The 14,173-nt window shown below is 40.0% G+C and overlaps 1 protein-coding gene across 5 annotated transcripts in view; it reads right to left on the minus strand.

The window, feature by feature from the left end:
* LOC410336 (dipeptidyl aminopeptidase-like protein 6) overlaps nucleotides 1-14,173 on the minus strand; it is a 98,706-nt gene that overhangs the window by 25,178 nt on the left and 59,355 nt on the right. For 4 of the 5 annotated variants that reach the window (XM_393817.7, XM_016914720.2, XM_026443638.1 and 1 more), the window contains one exon: nucleotides 1,679-1,923. In XM_393817.7, the coding sequence (XP_393817.4) occupies nucleotides 1,679-1,780 (102 nt within the window). In that variant the 5' untranslated portion in view covers nucleotides 1,781-1,923. The remainder of the gene's footprint in view (nucleotides 1-1,678; nucleotides 1,924-14,173) is intronic. The other variant, XM_006566378.3, reaches the window with a different exon arrangement.

Raw genomic sequence — 14,173 nt, forward strand, 5'->3', positions numbered from 1 at the left:
ATTAATTATTTATTTTTTAAAAATAAATTTTCGAATTCCAAGAATGAAATTCTAAAAGGCTAAGAATGGAGATGCTCTTCTTGTTGACGATCAACGAGTATAAAAATGTTCGTATTAACGAGTTGAATGCGATCAATGAATTTTCCAAGGGTGGAAAATTGTGTCGTGTCACCTTGAAACGTTATGTTAACGAGTTACCTTTAATCGTAACAGCCACGCTCCGTATTTTGTTGGTGTGGCACAGTGTGGCAACGCTACATCGCTCACGAGTATTCTAACAGCTCACAGCTATCAATCTCATTCCACCTCAAATGCAAAATCCTCGTACCAGCATGCGTTTTAATTACATTTACTCGTGGCCGGAATATTCTCACTGCTACCAGTCAACCGCTATATAATCGTGTTTACCTCTAACGATATTGTGAGAAAGATAAACAGAAACATTTATAGGGGGAGGGAGGGAAAAAAAAGAAATATGCAAATTGCATCGTGTACACAAATAATCAAAGTTGGATTATTATTCCATAAAACAACAAAAATGAAACGATATTCGAGATCCTCTTGATTCGCAAATCGCGTATTCGTGTAATAGCGAGAATCTAAAAAAAAAAAAAAGAATAAAAATCGTTTCATTTTTATTCTCCACCACGAAACAATTCCCTCTAACCGTGTTCAATCAACGCATTTTTGCATCCCGTACACTATAGACTATGATGGTGCCAGACTTGAATACAAAAAAAAAAAAAAGAAAAAAGTTCATCAAAACTGACGATCGACTTGATCGTCGTATTTAAAAAAATTAGAATAATAGACACAAAATATATTTACACTCTCGTTACGCGCTGTTGACTTGTCGCAAACAAACTGTTCGACCAAAGATCGATCAAACTAATTCGTAACCTAAACCAAACGCGTTCAAACGGACGAAAATTGTAAATAAAAATTTGATTCGATGCCACATTGTTCGTGTTCCTACTTTTCATCAATCCCCAGAGACTCACAGATCGTCACGACCCCTATATTCGTATATTCATATCACATTTGCTGGTAAGTTGACGGAAAAAAATATAGGATCTAACTAACTCAACCTACTCAAACACGTAGTCAAACACAAACATACATTCACACGCATTCTTATAATTGGCTCAACACTCGTCACATCTATTAACTACCAACAACATATGCCAGTGTATATTACATTTATCGAGTGTCAACTTACCAGCAACGCACAATAATATTTCGAAGAGAATCTAATGGTCGACAGCAACTAGTCGACAGCGACCGATCGACAACGACTACTCGACAGCGACTGGTCGTCAGCAACTGGTCGACAGCGACTGGTCGTCAACGACTAGTTGACAGCGACCGATCGTCAATAACTGATCGACAGCGACTGGTCGTCAGCAACTGGTCGACAGCGACTGGTCGTCAACGACTAGTTGACAGCGACTGATCGTCAATGACTGGTCGATAGCGACTGGTCGACAGCGACTGGTTGACGGCGACTAGTCGACAGCGACTGGTCGTCAGCGACTGGTCGACAGCGCGTAACAAGATTTTTCCATGCTTTGAAAAAACCTGACGAATCATCTCGACGAATCTCGTACACGACCTCGACCGACTCGCACGAACGTCACGAGGATGGGGGAACGAAGGGTGGACCGCTGGAGCGATTTACCTCTTTTACCTGGGCTGACTTTGAACGGGGATCGGCGACCTGGACGGTCTCGTCGGGAGGCAGCCGCCAGGAGTTCCTCTCGATGTTGACGCTGGCGTTCATAGCGGCCTCCTCCTCCGCCTCCCGTGTCCTTCGTCCTTCTTAGCTGCCTCGTCCTCGCGCCAACGATTCCCCGAGGTCCCCAGGGTAACCCCCAGGCCACTCCTGGGGCCGAGGTCCTACACCACCAATCCACAGTTCCTCACCTGGAACGGGAGGGAGGGGGTTTCAGTTAAGATTGGTTCCCATTTGTCAGGCCTCGAAGCCAATTGTTTGCCAAGTTGCGTCGAGTTTCGTTTGCTTTCTCGCGAAAAAAGGGGAAAAAGTATTCGAGATCGAAGCCACGTGGACAAACAAAATATGTATTTCTTCTCGATGATTGACCAATGATTTTTACTTTGTTTTCAAAGTTGGAATTAAAATTTTCTTTTTTTCTTTTTTCAATCGTGACCAAAGTTACGAGATCATATAAACAACGCGTATCTTCGACGAAGTAAAACGATGCAATTTCATTCATTATTATTTAAATATTAATCAAAGCTCGAGAAATGTCGTTGATCGAATCAATAAAAAAAAAAAAAAAGAATCGATCGAACGAATCGGTTTCCACAACGATTGATATCGATCTTCGATTAGTTCCATGGACGAAGGTTAAGGACGATTCTCATGAAATGTCATGGTAATTTGCGGCTGACGCTTCATCGGCTTCTCTCCTACCCTTGTTAATCTCATCCCCGATTTTTATTCCCGCCACTGAACACGTTCACAATTATTATTTATAGCAGGCATAATTTCATTGATGATTTTCATCCCCCAACGAATATTCCGAATATTATTCGAATTTTTATCCCTTTCGCGATAAAAATTTTCTTCCTTTTCGATTCGCGAAGAATTGACGAAGAAAAAATATGAATGAAAAGGTCGAATCATTGACGAGGCGGGCAGGAACAAAGGTTAATTACGAATTCCCCTTAGGATAAAGTATTACACCCTGTCCACCGTCCCCTATGAATAATTTAATTAAAGTAGAAATTTCCCCGCGCAGGGGGAGACCATCATCGGTTTATTTTCGATTTAAATTTCAAATAGGTTTCGCGCGGCGGGCATGCAAATTTGGGACGAGAAGCGTCGCGCGATGAAGAAGCGGGCCAATTAACAGCCCTGTTCTACGGTTACTTTGCGCCTTTAACTCCCTATCCTCTGTGATGCGGTTACGACGTTTAAAATCGTTTCAAATTTCCCGCCCTTCCACGAGCTCTTCTCCTCGATCCGAGCCCTTGAAAACTCGCATCGCATCGCATCCAACGCGAGCATTTTCACCAAAGTTTCCCACGTTCTGGGAAAAATCGTCCGAACTTAAGAGCTTAAAGTTATGGGCCTCGAGGGGAAGAGAAACTAGGCTCACGTACGAGGAAGAGAAAGACTCCATTACTTGTTACTCCCGTGTCATAGACATCCGACAAGTAGAGTGAGATACTTAAGAATGTGAAAATTCTATTCCACGAATTTTCAAATTCCACGAAACTTAATACACCCTATATATTGAGGGATTCGTGAACTCGACGCGTGAACCGCTAAACTCGAGCTCGTCCGAATTCTCTGCCATCAAATTACTCTGCCTCTCCAATCGACACCCAAATTGGGGGGAATTCGATATCGCCAACCGGTTGCGCGGCTCGGCTGCGATTCTCTTCTTAAAAATCCTCAAATCTCTTTCGAAGCCTCGAAACGCTTCGAATCAGATCCATCGTGCGGAAAATTACTGGCCAGTTCATCGCCAATATTCGCGCCTCGACTAAACCGTGCGCGAAACACAGATCGCGATTCAACCAGGCGGGAATTTATGGGACGTAAAAAGGAATGCAAAGTGCACGAGTAAACGCTTATTTCCCTTCTCGATCGTTTAAAAGTCTTCTTGCGTTTGTAAAAAAAAAATTGCACCGATTTTACTGCATCACATTTTTATTCCCTCCTGTTGTGCGTGATTTTTTATGCCTATGTATCAATCTTTTCATTCGTTTATACCTCTTTGATCGTATCGTGAAATGGTGCAATTTTTCCAACCCAATTCCTCCATTTATTTTGAACATAGTTTCGATTCATTTTTTATTTTTATACTGTTGGAAAGAATATAAAATAACAACAATTTAATAATTATTTACATACATGCTTACTGTGCAAAGTGTCGACGGTACGAGGATGGAAGAGGGAGGGAAAAAATGCTTGGAACGAATGGACGGAGAATGGCGTGCACGGGCATTCAAGGATTCGGTTGAAAGTGGCTGAATGTCGTTTAGGAATGACTGTGGTGAATGAAAGAGAAAGAGAGGGAGAGAAAGTAAGTGAATGTGAAGCCAGTTCAAATAAGGAGCAAGAGATTGAAAGGGAAAGCAGTCAGACATCACGAGCCCAGAAAACGAAAGTTCGTATTCTCACATCTGCTGCGTTTCATTATTAATTTTACACGCGATAATATAATCGATAAAAAAAAAGAAGAAAGAATTAGTTATCAATCGCGTTTCGTAATAAATGAAGCGAAATGAAGCGTTTATCGTACAGGCAACGATAAACCAACCAATGTGCTTCATACATATATATGCACCGGATACCGGAAACCTTGTAATCTGGACGCCGTTTTTCTATCGTTCCGCGCATCGTTGCCCTCGTAAAGAGAAATTGCATGAAAATACAGTACACGTACGACCGCATGCATCATTTCAGCTTCCCCCTACGTGACACGACCTCGTAAAAATCCTATCCATCCCCTGGATTTCAATGGTGGCCGCCGTCGTTTGGCGGAATCGGGAAATCGCATGATGTTTCACGCGTCAAACGCTTCTTCTTCCTTTTTATTTACAATCTTTTCGAATTGAAACTTGCTCAAAGGTAATTGTATTCTCCGTCCTGATATATATAAAATTTTTATGATTAATCCAATTCTCGTGAGAAGTTTAATAATTTTAAATCATCGTCGAGGAAGAAGAATATTCTTCAAGTTTGACGCGATTCCTCCCTTCTGTAAAAAAAGTTTGTCTCACTTCGTTGTAAGATCGCTTCGAGTTCGATACAAGAAAAGAAAAAGTCCCTGGAGACGCCATTGAAATCCGTTGAAAATTTTTCATCGATAAGGGAAGGGAGGGGCCAACTTTTTTAACGATATTATCCTCCTCGATTGACGGTGGAGCGAAAGGTACGGCCATTAAATCGTTCTCAGCATCTTCTCGCTTTCCTCTCGATGGCGATCGAATTGGTCCAAATGTGAACAAAGAAGCGGGAAAGTTGGATAATGAGTTGGAGTTGGAGACGGTTGGCCGAAACCTATTTGCCCGAAGGAATCGTTTAATTACATCGACGGGGGATGCCTCTTTTCATTCGTCGGGCATTTTCTATCGAATCTTCCTCGCGTTAACTTTAATTAAGATTCGAATAAAAAAAGAAAAGAAAGAAATTTGGTCGAACAAGATAAGAGGACGAGTGGAACGGGACGCTATTAGCTATGCGAGTTTCCCTGCCAAGTGGAACAAGAACGTAATGATCAGACGAGCGAAATAAGATTGATGATCGAACAAGTAGAATGAAATAAGTTATCGTAATTTTTTAATTATTCGTAATTTAATAATTACGAATAAAGTTACTTTTAATAATATATCGCTTCGCCAAACATAATAATAATAATTGTAATAAAATTATACTCGACTTATACATATAATAGCTACAAATAAATCTTATTCAAGCATTCTAATAACTAATTAAAGTAACTTTATTCTACTAGAAATTCTTAACTTCCCCGATGTTTTCAATGTTAATTTTTACTTCTCGAATAAATTCCGTCACAATCAATGTACAAATTTACTCATTACCCAAGCAATCCTTTCTCCAAAAAAAAAAAAAAAAAAGATATTCCTTAATCCTTGAATCTATACGAAATATCGGATTCTGCAAATTCGCGATCCTTTCGATCGAGTTCGAATAATTAACGGAGAGTTGACGAGCGGAGAGAAAAAAAGGAAGAGAAGAACGAAAGGAAGGAGGACGTTGTCCCCGTGGAAAGGTTGATGCAACGTGGGTCGTGACGTCAGAAGGGGGCGTGATTACGTCAGAGTAGTGCGGCAGACTGGAAGCTTCGCCCGGATGGGGGTGGAGGAAAGAGGGAAAAAGAGGTTGAAAGGAAGGGAGGAGGAGAGGCTGCGAAAAGGGAATGCGGGCGCCGGGGTGGGGGGTTGACGCGAAATAAGGTCGGCCACCCCGAATTTCATTCATCGGTCACAGTCGACGGCGGTGTTGCCGGGCTAACTGGATTAATCCTCCTCGTTTCGGCTTGTTCGGCCCTGTCCAAGCGACGAAACCGAAATCCGTAACGCGAAATGACGATGGTCGGGCGTTTCACGCATGCGTGCAAGGTTGTACAAAGGAATTTTCTTTTTCTATTTCGTGTCGACGATTTAAAGAAACAAAGTTGCTGTTATATAATTTTTGTGACAAGGAAAATTGTACAGATTGTATAATTTTAAATAAGAAGTAAATGTAGAGAAACAATAAGAAATTCAACGTGTAAGATCTATTTGAAGAAAAAGTTTCGTAAGTTACTTACTTTGGAATAAAAATATTTGGGAAATCTCTTTTTGGGAAATTTATTTTATAGCCATCGTTCCTTTCTTTGACATTTTCACGAGCTAATTCGAGGGCGTTTTAAGATGCATAAAACGCGTTCGTCGAAGCACCTTTGACAAGAAAAAAAAAAGAAACATTTACAGGAGGCGATAAAAAAGACGAGTCTCTCTTCTTTCGACGATAATCGAATTTTCACACAGTCGTCAGCAACTTTTTTTCCCCCCTTTGATCATTTTCCTTCGCTCGCCAACCACTTGGCGCCAAATTGGCTCGTTAAACTTTTCTCGCGACGCGTTATTCCCTTTCTTGTTCCCGTATCTTTATCTTCCAGCCAATTTCAAGACCCAAGATCAAGCGTTCTTCTATTCTCTCGCCGTATTGCGAGAGATCGGGTCCGACAAAAAGAGAGATCGCTCTTTTGCCCAGAAATAATCGGGGGATAACGAAGACGGAAGCGATATCGAATTATATACAATCAATCTTATACTTTTTTCCATTTCGAAATATCCTCCTTCCGTTTAAAAATTTCGTTATATAACGATTCAAGGAAACGTCGCTTCTGAAGGGATAATAAAATTCTTCCACGCTTGCAAATACGTCAATAACTTTTCCATCCATTATTACTCTAAAACAAATTAGACAATAAATCCAATGAATAACAAACTGCCCATCGTTTCTGGATAATTGCACGATTTTCCATCCAAAACTTCATGAAAACGATTTTCGAGAGTCCCTTTACAATATTGCGAATCGATCCACGAATGAAAACGTCGCTAGTGACACGGAATACGTTTGTATAATCATTATCGATCATCTCTTTCTCGTTCAATTTTCGATCGTAAAAGCACCGATCGAAACAAAAATCGCATTCGATTCATTCGCTTCCGAAAAATTTGTTTTACAGTCGAAAATAACTAATCGATCGGCCCTTACGATCGGCAACGACGATATTACAACGATATTACACGATTCCGTATAACTGTATTAACCAGACGGCGGTGGCCCCCTTTCCAAACCGTTTTCGACGCGAATGATTTATGACCGGCGTGAAGAATATCGCATAGCACGGCTGCTCCAGCTCCCTGTATATTTCACGATAATTCCTCCTCTGCCACGTTCCGCCGGATATATTCGACCCGGCCACGAATACGCGTTACTGCTGTTTCGTGACTTTCCATCCCATCCCTCCTCTCAGAGAACCACATATCAATGCCTTGCAATGATTTACCTAGAAATGTTCAGAAATTTAGAAATTTCGATCGAAATATTAAGAATTTTCTTCTTTTTTTTATGGAATTTTCGAATCACGTTGAATGGATAAATCATTGAAGCTCTTAATTTTTAATTATCGATCGATAAGTAATAATAATTTGGTAAAATTCTTTTTAAATTTCTTTTATTTTTCTTTTTCGATAAGTAATAATAATTTGGTAAAATTCTTTTTAAATTTCTTTTATTTTTTTTTTCTCACGAAAAAAAGGGTAGGTTAATCAATTAATCCTGTTGGTTGTCATTATTACAACGCGTGTTTTAATCAATACCTCTTAATAATTAGCGATCGATTCGGGACGAGTGTTCCTCGATATTCGTACTCGTGTGCTCGTTTCACAGGAGTATCGGGGAAGCTCGATCGAAAGCCGGAAAACCGGGGGTTAGTGTTGCGGATATTAAGGCACTTGCGGCTGCGACTCGTTCCACCCGGTTTATGGACGGTATTTCGGTGCAAGGGAAATATATTTCTCTCGAATATTCGATAATTATAAACGACGATTTATACACGAAATTATATCACGGAAATACGCGTGTCGCACAACCATTAAACTCTCCCCGTTTCTTATTTCAAACTGATAATTATACGAATAACAATGTTTATTATTAATCATCGAATTGATACGTATCGTTGATGATTCCATTTTCTCGATCCAGAGTCGCATTCTTCGTTCAGAAGAAAATGTTTCGAAAGAGAAGTTCTTTAAACTTTTCAAAAATCAATATAAGGATTTTTGGCCAATGAAGTACATACGCACAACCTGTGGCCATTAAACTCTCCCCGTTTCTTATTTCAAACTGATAATTATATGAATAATTGATATATATCGTTGATGATTCCATTTTCTCGATCCAGAGTCGCATTATTCGTTTAGAAGAAAATGTTTCGAAAGAGAAGTTCTTTAAACTTTTCAAAAATCAATCTAAGGATTTTTTTGGCCAATGAAGTACGTAGATAAGGCGTCTTCTTTTCCAGAGATCCACGAGATTATTATTAACCGAATTCCCCCGTCCTTTAATTAAAATTACGGAGGTGGTATTATTGTCCCACGTCGGGCATTAATTACGGCGCAATTTGATCATAATTCCTAGGCCGCCGTCGTGTACATCATTAAACATTCAAGGGATCGTTGTAATTTTCGGGATGGGGATTCATTCGCGTCGTTTCACGCGCGTTGAAACTACTTTATCAACACGCGAAAGCCGATTACAGCTTCCGCTAACTCATCCAGGCCCCCGGGTTTGTTGCGCTATAGCAGCCTGCATAGACATAGCGTCGTTTCAGTTGGGGGCAACTTTTCACTTGGAGCGGTCGTTCCGCCGTTTACACGCCGCTTACACATTCCTCAAGGACCCAAATGGCGAGGATACTCGAGTAGCTTGCTCTCCTATCTCAAACGTAACTTAGTGAATTAATTATTCCTTCCGAGGAATTAGAGGAAATCAAAAGTAAGATCCATTTTCTCTGGTATTCAACAAGTGTCGAGTAAAAACAAATTTGGTCAATCCTTTTTTCTTGGCTCGAGGCTATTGTCTCGCTTCGAAAATTAAGCGAAAAATCATCAAGAATATATATAAATATACACGAAACGTGAATAATTTCTACGAGATCATTTAACGTAACCTATAAACACACTCGAGCGTTTCACCTATCAATTCCAACTTCTATTCCTCCCTCCAAATTGTCTTTTTAATTAAAACAACAGAGTTCTTAGTTCGAGTTTGAACCTCCAAGTTTCTCAATTGCGAAACGGTCTCGTTCATCCGCGACCAAATCGGAATTTCATTGGCCTGGATGGTCAGAGAAAGGGTCATAAATACTTGTCCACGTGGACGTGGAACAAAGTTAGCACTCGCTTTTCTCATTCCTCCTAATCAATGTCCCGTCAAACTTACCCACCGTGTAAACAAACTCATTTGTCCTAGTCCTAGGGGCGGAAATTGGCGAACGAGGAAACGTGGAACGAGAACGAAAACGACTCGTGTCCAATGCAGCGGCCAGTTTGTACGTTTCGTCGGGAATCGAGAAACTGCTCGGTTTTTGCCGTGTCGGCAGTCGCCACGCTTCCACGAATCGGATCGCATTTGATCGATTCGACGCCATTGTTCCCCCTCCCCCAGGCATTAACGACTCGACGTTTCCGGAAGCGTGAGCGTTTCGATTCGACGTGTAAAAATATTCCACCAGTACCAGATGAGGGGAGGAAAATGATTGGGAAAGTTTGTGCGAATCGGTCGATAACTTGGCTCGATGACAGGCAGAGAAAAACGGCAACGAGTTTTTCGTTGCAAAAATTATTTGTATCTGTTGGGTTTGTAATTCTCGAAAAAGCAGGTTGAATATTTTATTCTGAGCTTGTTTTCTGGCTCTGCTCGACTCCGTGATGTTCGTGTAATCTTTCGTGACGCGCTACATGGGACAATATGGTTCGAGTCCGTGGCTGTGAACCCCGTGAATGATCAGGGGTCTACATACCCTTCGCCAAGGAGTTCTCTCGATTTCTCGCACATTACTGCTCTCTTTCTTTCATATAAAGTTTCTAATCGATCAAATTTCTTCAACGCGTCTTCTGGCATTTCTCAAAATCGTTTTTAGTCCCAGATACGAAATTTAGATCGGAATTTTGAAATAATTAATTACTACACGTCGAACGATCCAATTCTTAACGCGGATAAAGACGTAATATATCATCTCGAATGATTCTACGTCATCGACAAAGTCCATCGAGCAATGGATCATAAAACACCATCAACTTATATCATCAAAAACTTTCAGGAACCGCACGCAAACTTTGCCGCGCATAAAGTATGGGGCATCGGGGAGGGGAAAAGTTTCTCTTTTTCCAAATATTTTCTTCCTCCCTTCCACGCGAGAATCGCGCTACTTGCGGAAACTGAATCCGGCTTGGTGTTTTGCGAAGACAAAGAGGTTCGATTTCGCGAATTACGCGAGGAATCACTCGTACTCGTCTTCCCTGCGAGAGGACAAGAGATTGCTCTGGGGAAGACCCGAATTTCATTCGGTTTCGTCGGTCGTTTAATTAATCCATAAATCTCTTACTTTCATTAGCTTCGTAATACTTGAGGTTCAACGTCGTCTCACTCCTCGCGGTTTTAATCACGCGGTCGCTTTTAGTCTCTCTTCCCTCGGTTTATCTCATCAGTTGTTATTACGAAATCGAATTAATTATTATTTTTAAATGATAATCGACTGACAATTGTTGGATTAATAATGTTTCTTTCTTCTTATACTTTGTTTGATATTATTCCAAATTCAGAATAGGTTTTAACATAACTAATCCTATTTTATTCCTTCGTATTTTTCCCTATTTTTTATAAATATAACATGCGTTCCCTAATCTCTTTAATCAAAATCAAGAACGCCACACACTCTAATCGTTTATTAATTCGTAAAACTACCTGTTGTACCCTCTGACCATCTTATCAACAGGATTGGTTTCACCCACAAGCCTCTCGAAATTCTTGCTGTCTTACTTCACGGGAGAATTTTAAATCCGGCTAATTGCTTCGACAAACTATCGAATCAGTTCGCTGGAAAATTCAGCAAATTGAGAACGAAACTTTTTCTTGCTTTTTCAAAACTTTTTCCAACCAGAAAGATGAATCTAAAAAAGTGTTGATTATCCTTTGTGTACTTCATAAAAAAGTACAAAGAAATTTTCCATGCGTAATATTTGCGAAAAACGTAAACCAAATAAAAAAAGAAAAAGAAAACACAAAGGATTCTCTTCTCTATTTGTTAAATCAATAAAATAAAAGAAAACGTATAAAATAATTTAGTTAACAATTACTCCTCAGTTATTTCAAAAGAATATGATTTCATCTATATAAGAGTATTCTTCTAATTACAAACAATTTTTCTTCCAATCTTCTCGCCATCTTTTAATTTTAATCCTTGCTAAAATATTACAATCCGAATATTAACGAAATCAAGCAATTTTCGCAATCTTAAAACTTTTTTTCCTTCTTTCTAAATCAACAAATTTCCAAAATTGCAACTCGCACGGATGAAGCTACAGAAAATTTCACGGTTCTTTAAAGAAACGTTGCATCGCGATCGTCAAAAATTTATCTCCAAAAAAAAGAAGAAAGGAAAAAAGTTACGAAACAACCCTGTTTCACATTCTCTTTCTCGTTCCGCAATGGCGGGGTCCAAAAAGGCGGAGAGAAATCCTTTTGGAGGGAGAGGAGGAGATAATAAACGCGGCCTGGACGAGAAGAGGGAAGAAACATTCCCTTCGGGCGAACCGGTGTTCGCCCGACGTTCCTTTAATTTATGAACGCTGTGAGCTGCAACGAAATTATTATCACGGGCCCTCTGGCGAGCAGAAGAAAAAGAAGAAAACGAGGAAAAGAAAAAAAAGAGAAAAAAAAGGAAGAAGAAGGCTTTTGTGCCAGTCAAAGAATAAACAGACAACGTGTTACCAACGTGATTAATCTCTCCGGCCAACAGCGATTCGTCTGAAATTTACGACTCTGTAACCGATTTCACGCGATGTGAAGTAACGAGGGCGTCGCGTGAAACATTTCCATCCCCCTTCCCTCGATTCGTCTCCACCTTTGGATTCGTGCCATTAACAATTTAACCAGATAAACATATCTCGATAAAAATTCTTGGAAAATTTATCACTTCTCGATCGCACGTGTATTTTCCTTTTCAATGAAATGTCGAAAAGTGTCGAGATTAGGAAAACGAATAGAAATTTACTTGTCAAGTCTGAGGATAATAATGGATATCGATCGAAAATCTGGCGTTGATTAAACGATATATCGATTGGGGAATAAATTTTTGTCGAAGAAAATAAAATAAAATGTTTCGAAAGCACCCCTTCGTGATTGTGGATTCTTAATTGAAATTTAATCCGGGGAAATATAACGGGGCTTGGGGAGGAAAGACTTGTTTCGAGGTTACAGCCGAATTCCGTGAATTCCCCACCGATTTGCATTCCCTGGTAAAAATTCAGCGACTGGTTTCGCCCCCCGGGAGCATTGAATTCTTCGAGAATATTTCTCCGGTTGGGGAAGAAATTATTCGAGAGGAGAGAAGGGGTGGAAAGAAGGAGTGCAGCGGAGGAAGAATTTTTAGGACAGGCAACAAAGGATTTTCCTGTGAGGAACAAAGATGAACCTGTTCCAAATATCGAATTTGTACTCGTTATCTTTCAAGAGAATGTCGACATGCTTGAGAAAACATGCTTGTCCTAAATGTTTTTATTTTACATCCAAATTTTCAAAGTAAATTTTCCATCCACCTGTTATCATCCTGTTTCCATATATCGTCGCTTGGACGATACTTTCGATAAATTTTCAAACGAAAGTTTTAATTAACGATATTCTTAATTAACGAAGAATCTATCCCCTCGTGTTATCTTTAAATAAAATTTCTTTAATGGTTCATCCCCTTCGTTCCAAATTTTTGAATACAACGAATTCGCTTATTTTAATTTCCACTATAATCCAATAAAATTCCGAAAGATCCAATTCAAACGAATCATGTTCGAGGGTTGTCTGGACTCGGCAACAATTCCTCGATGCTCACAATTTCTTTGATCGCGCAATTATTTCGGATTAATAACCAGACAAACTTTCGGATGAGGTTATGAAGACATTGATGATCGGATAGTTGGGATAATAGTTGGTCAATACGTTGTTCGCCACTTCGTTCGATGAATATGGTCGAGGGACGGAGATTTTATTCCATGCTGCGGTGGAGCCATTGATCGAGAAAGTGATGGCCGAAAGGGATGAATCCGAAGTACTCTTCGGGGTAGGAATTTTGGTATTGGGAATTGGATATATAAATATTAATAGGATGAAATTATGTCACGTTTATGAACCGATATTATTTCCTATCATTACTATTATTATTACTCTTTATTCGATGATTGTACGAATAATAGAGACAGAAGATGAAGAATTATTATTCTCAAATTTGATGTAATATCGTATAAAAACTATTATAAACAGATAACTGATATTGATTCGGTATTTTCATATAAAATACATCTTTGCTTCGTTCGAAACAGCGAGATAGACCATCACGAATGCGTTAAAACGCATTTCTCGACAAAAGGAGGATCGGCCAAGATTAAATTAGAGCAGACACGCGAGAATCGATGCGATTCGCGGGGTCGACTATAGTGGAAGCTATTAACGAGTCCCCGGGCCAACGTTCCGGAAGAACGGTCGACACCACGCCGTGAAATATTTTCGAAACGATAAAATTTCGGCCGGTGTATACCAGTTCGGTTACCGGCGCACGAGTAAATTAATTACCAAACACGAGGACAATTACGGGCCAAGCGCGACCGGTGGACCAGGAAGCTCGATCCATTTCCGCCTGTATAATACGCGACGAGAGATTATCGTTCCTCTCGACTTCCAATTTTATCCCAGTGAGCGTGCAATCGACAATATTTTCTGTCTCGATAGACGAGACAGACATCGCATCAGATTTCTCTTCGAACCCGTCATTCTTTTATCACGTTGTTGAGTCGAAAAATTTTCACCTTTCACCTTTTATCGGAAATATTTTTGGATTTATACTTTTTTCTT

Source organism: Apis mellifera, linkage group LG11 (genome assembly GCF_003254395.2).
Source record: "Apis mellifera strain DH4 linkage group LG11, Amel_HAv3.1, whole genome shotgun sequence".
Taxonomy (NCBI): domain Eukaryota; kingdom Metazoa; phylum Arthropoda; class Insecta; order Hymenoptera; family Apidae; genus Apis; species Apis mellifera.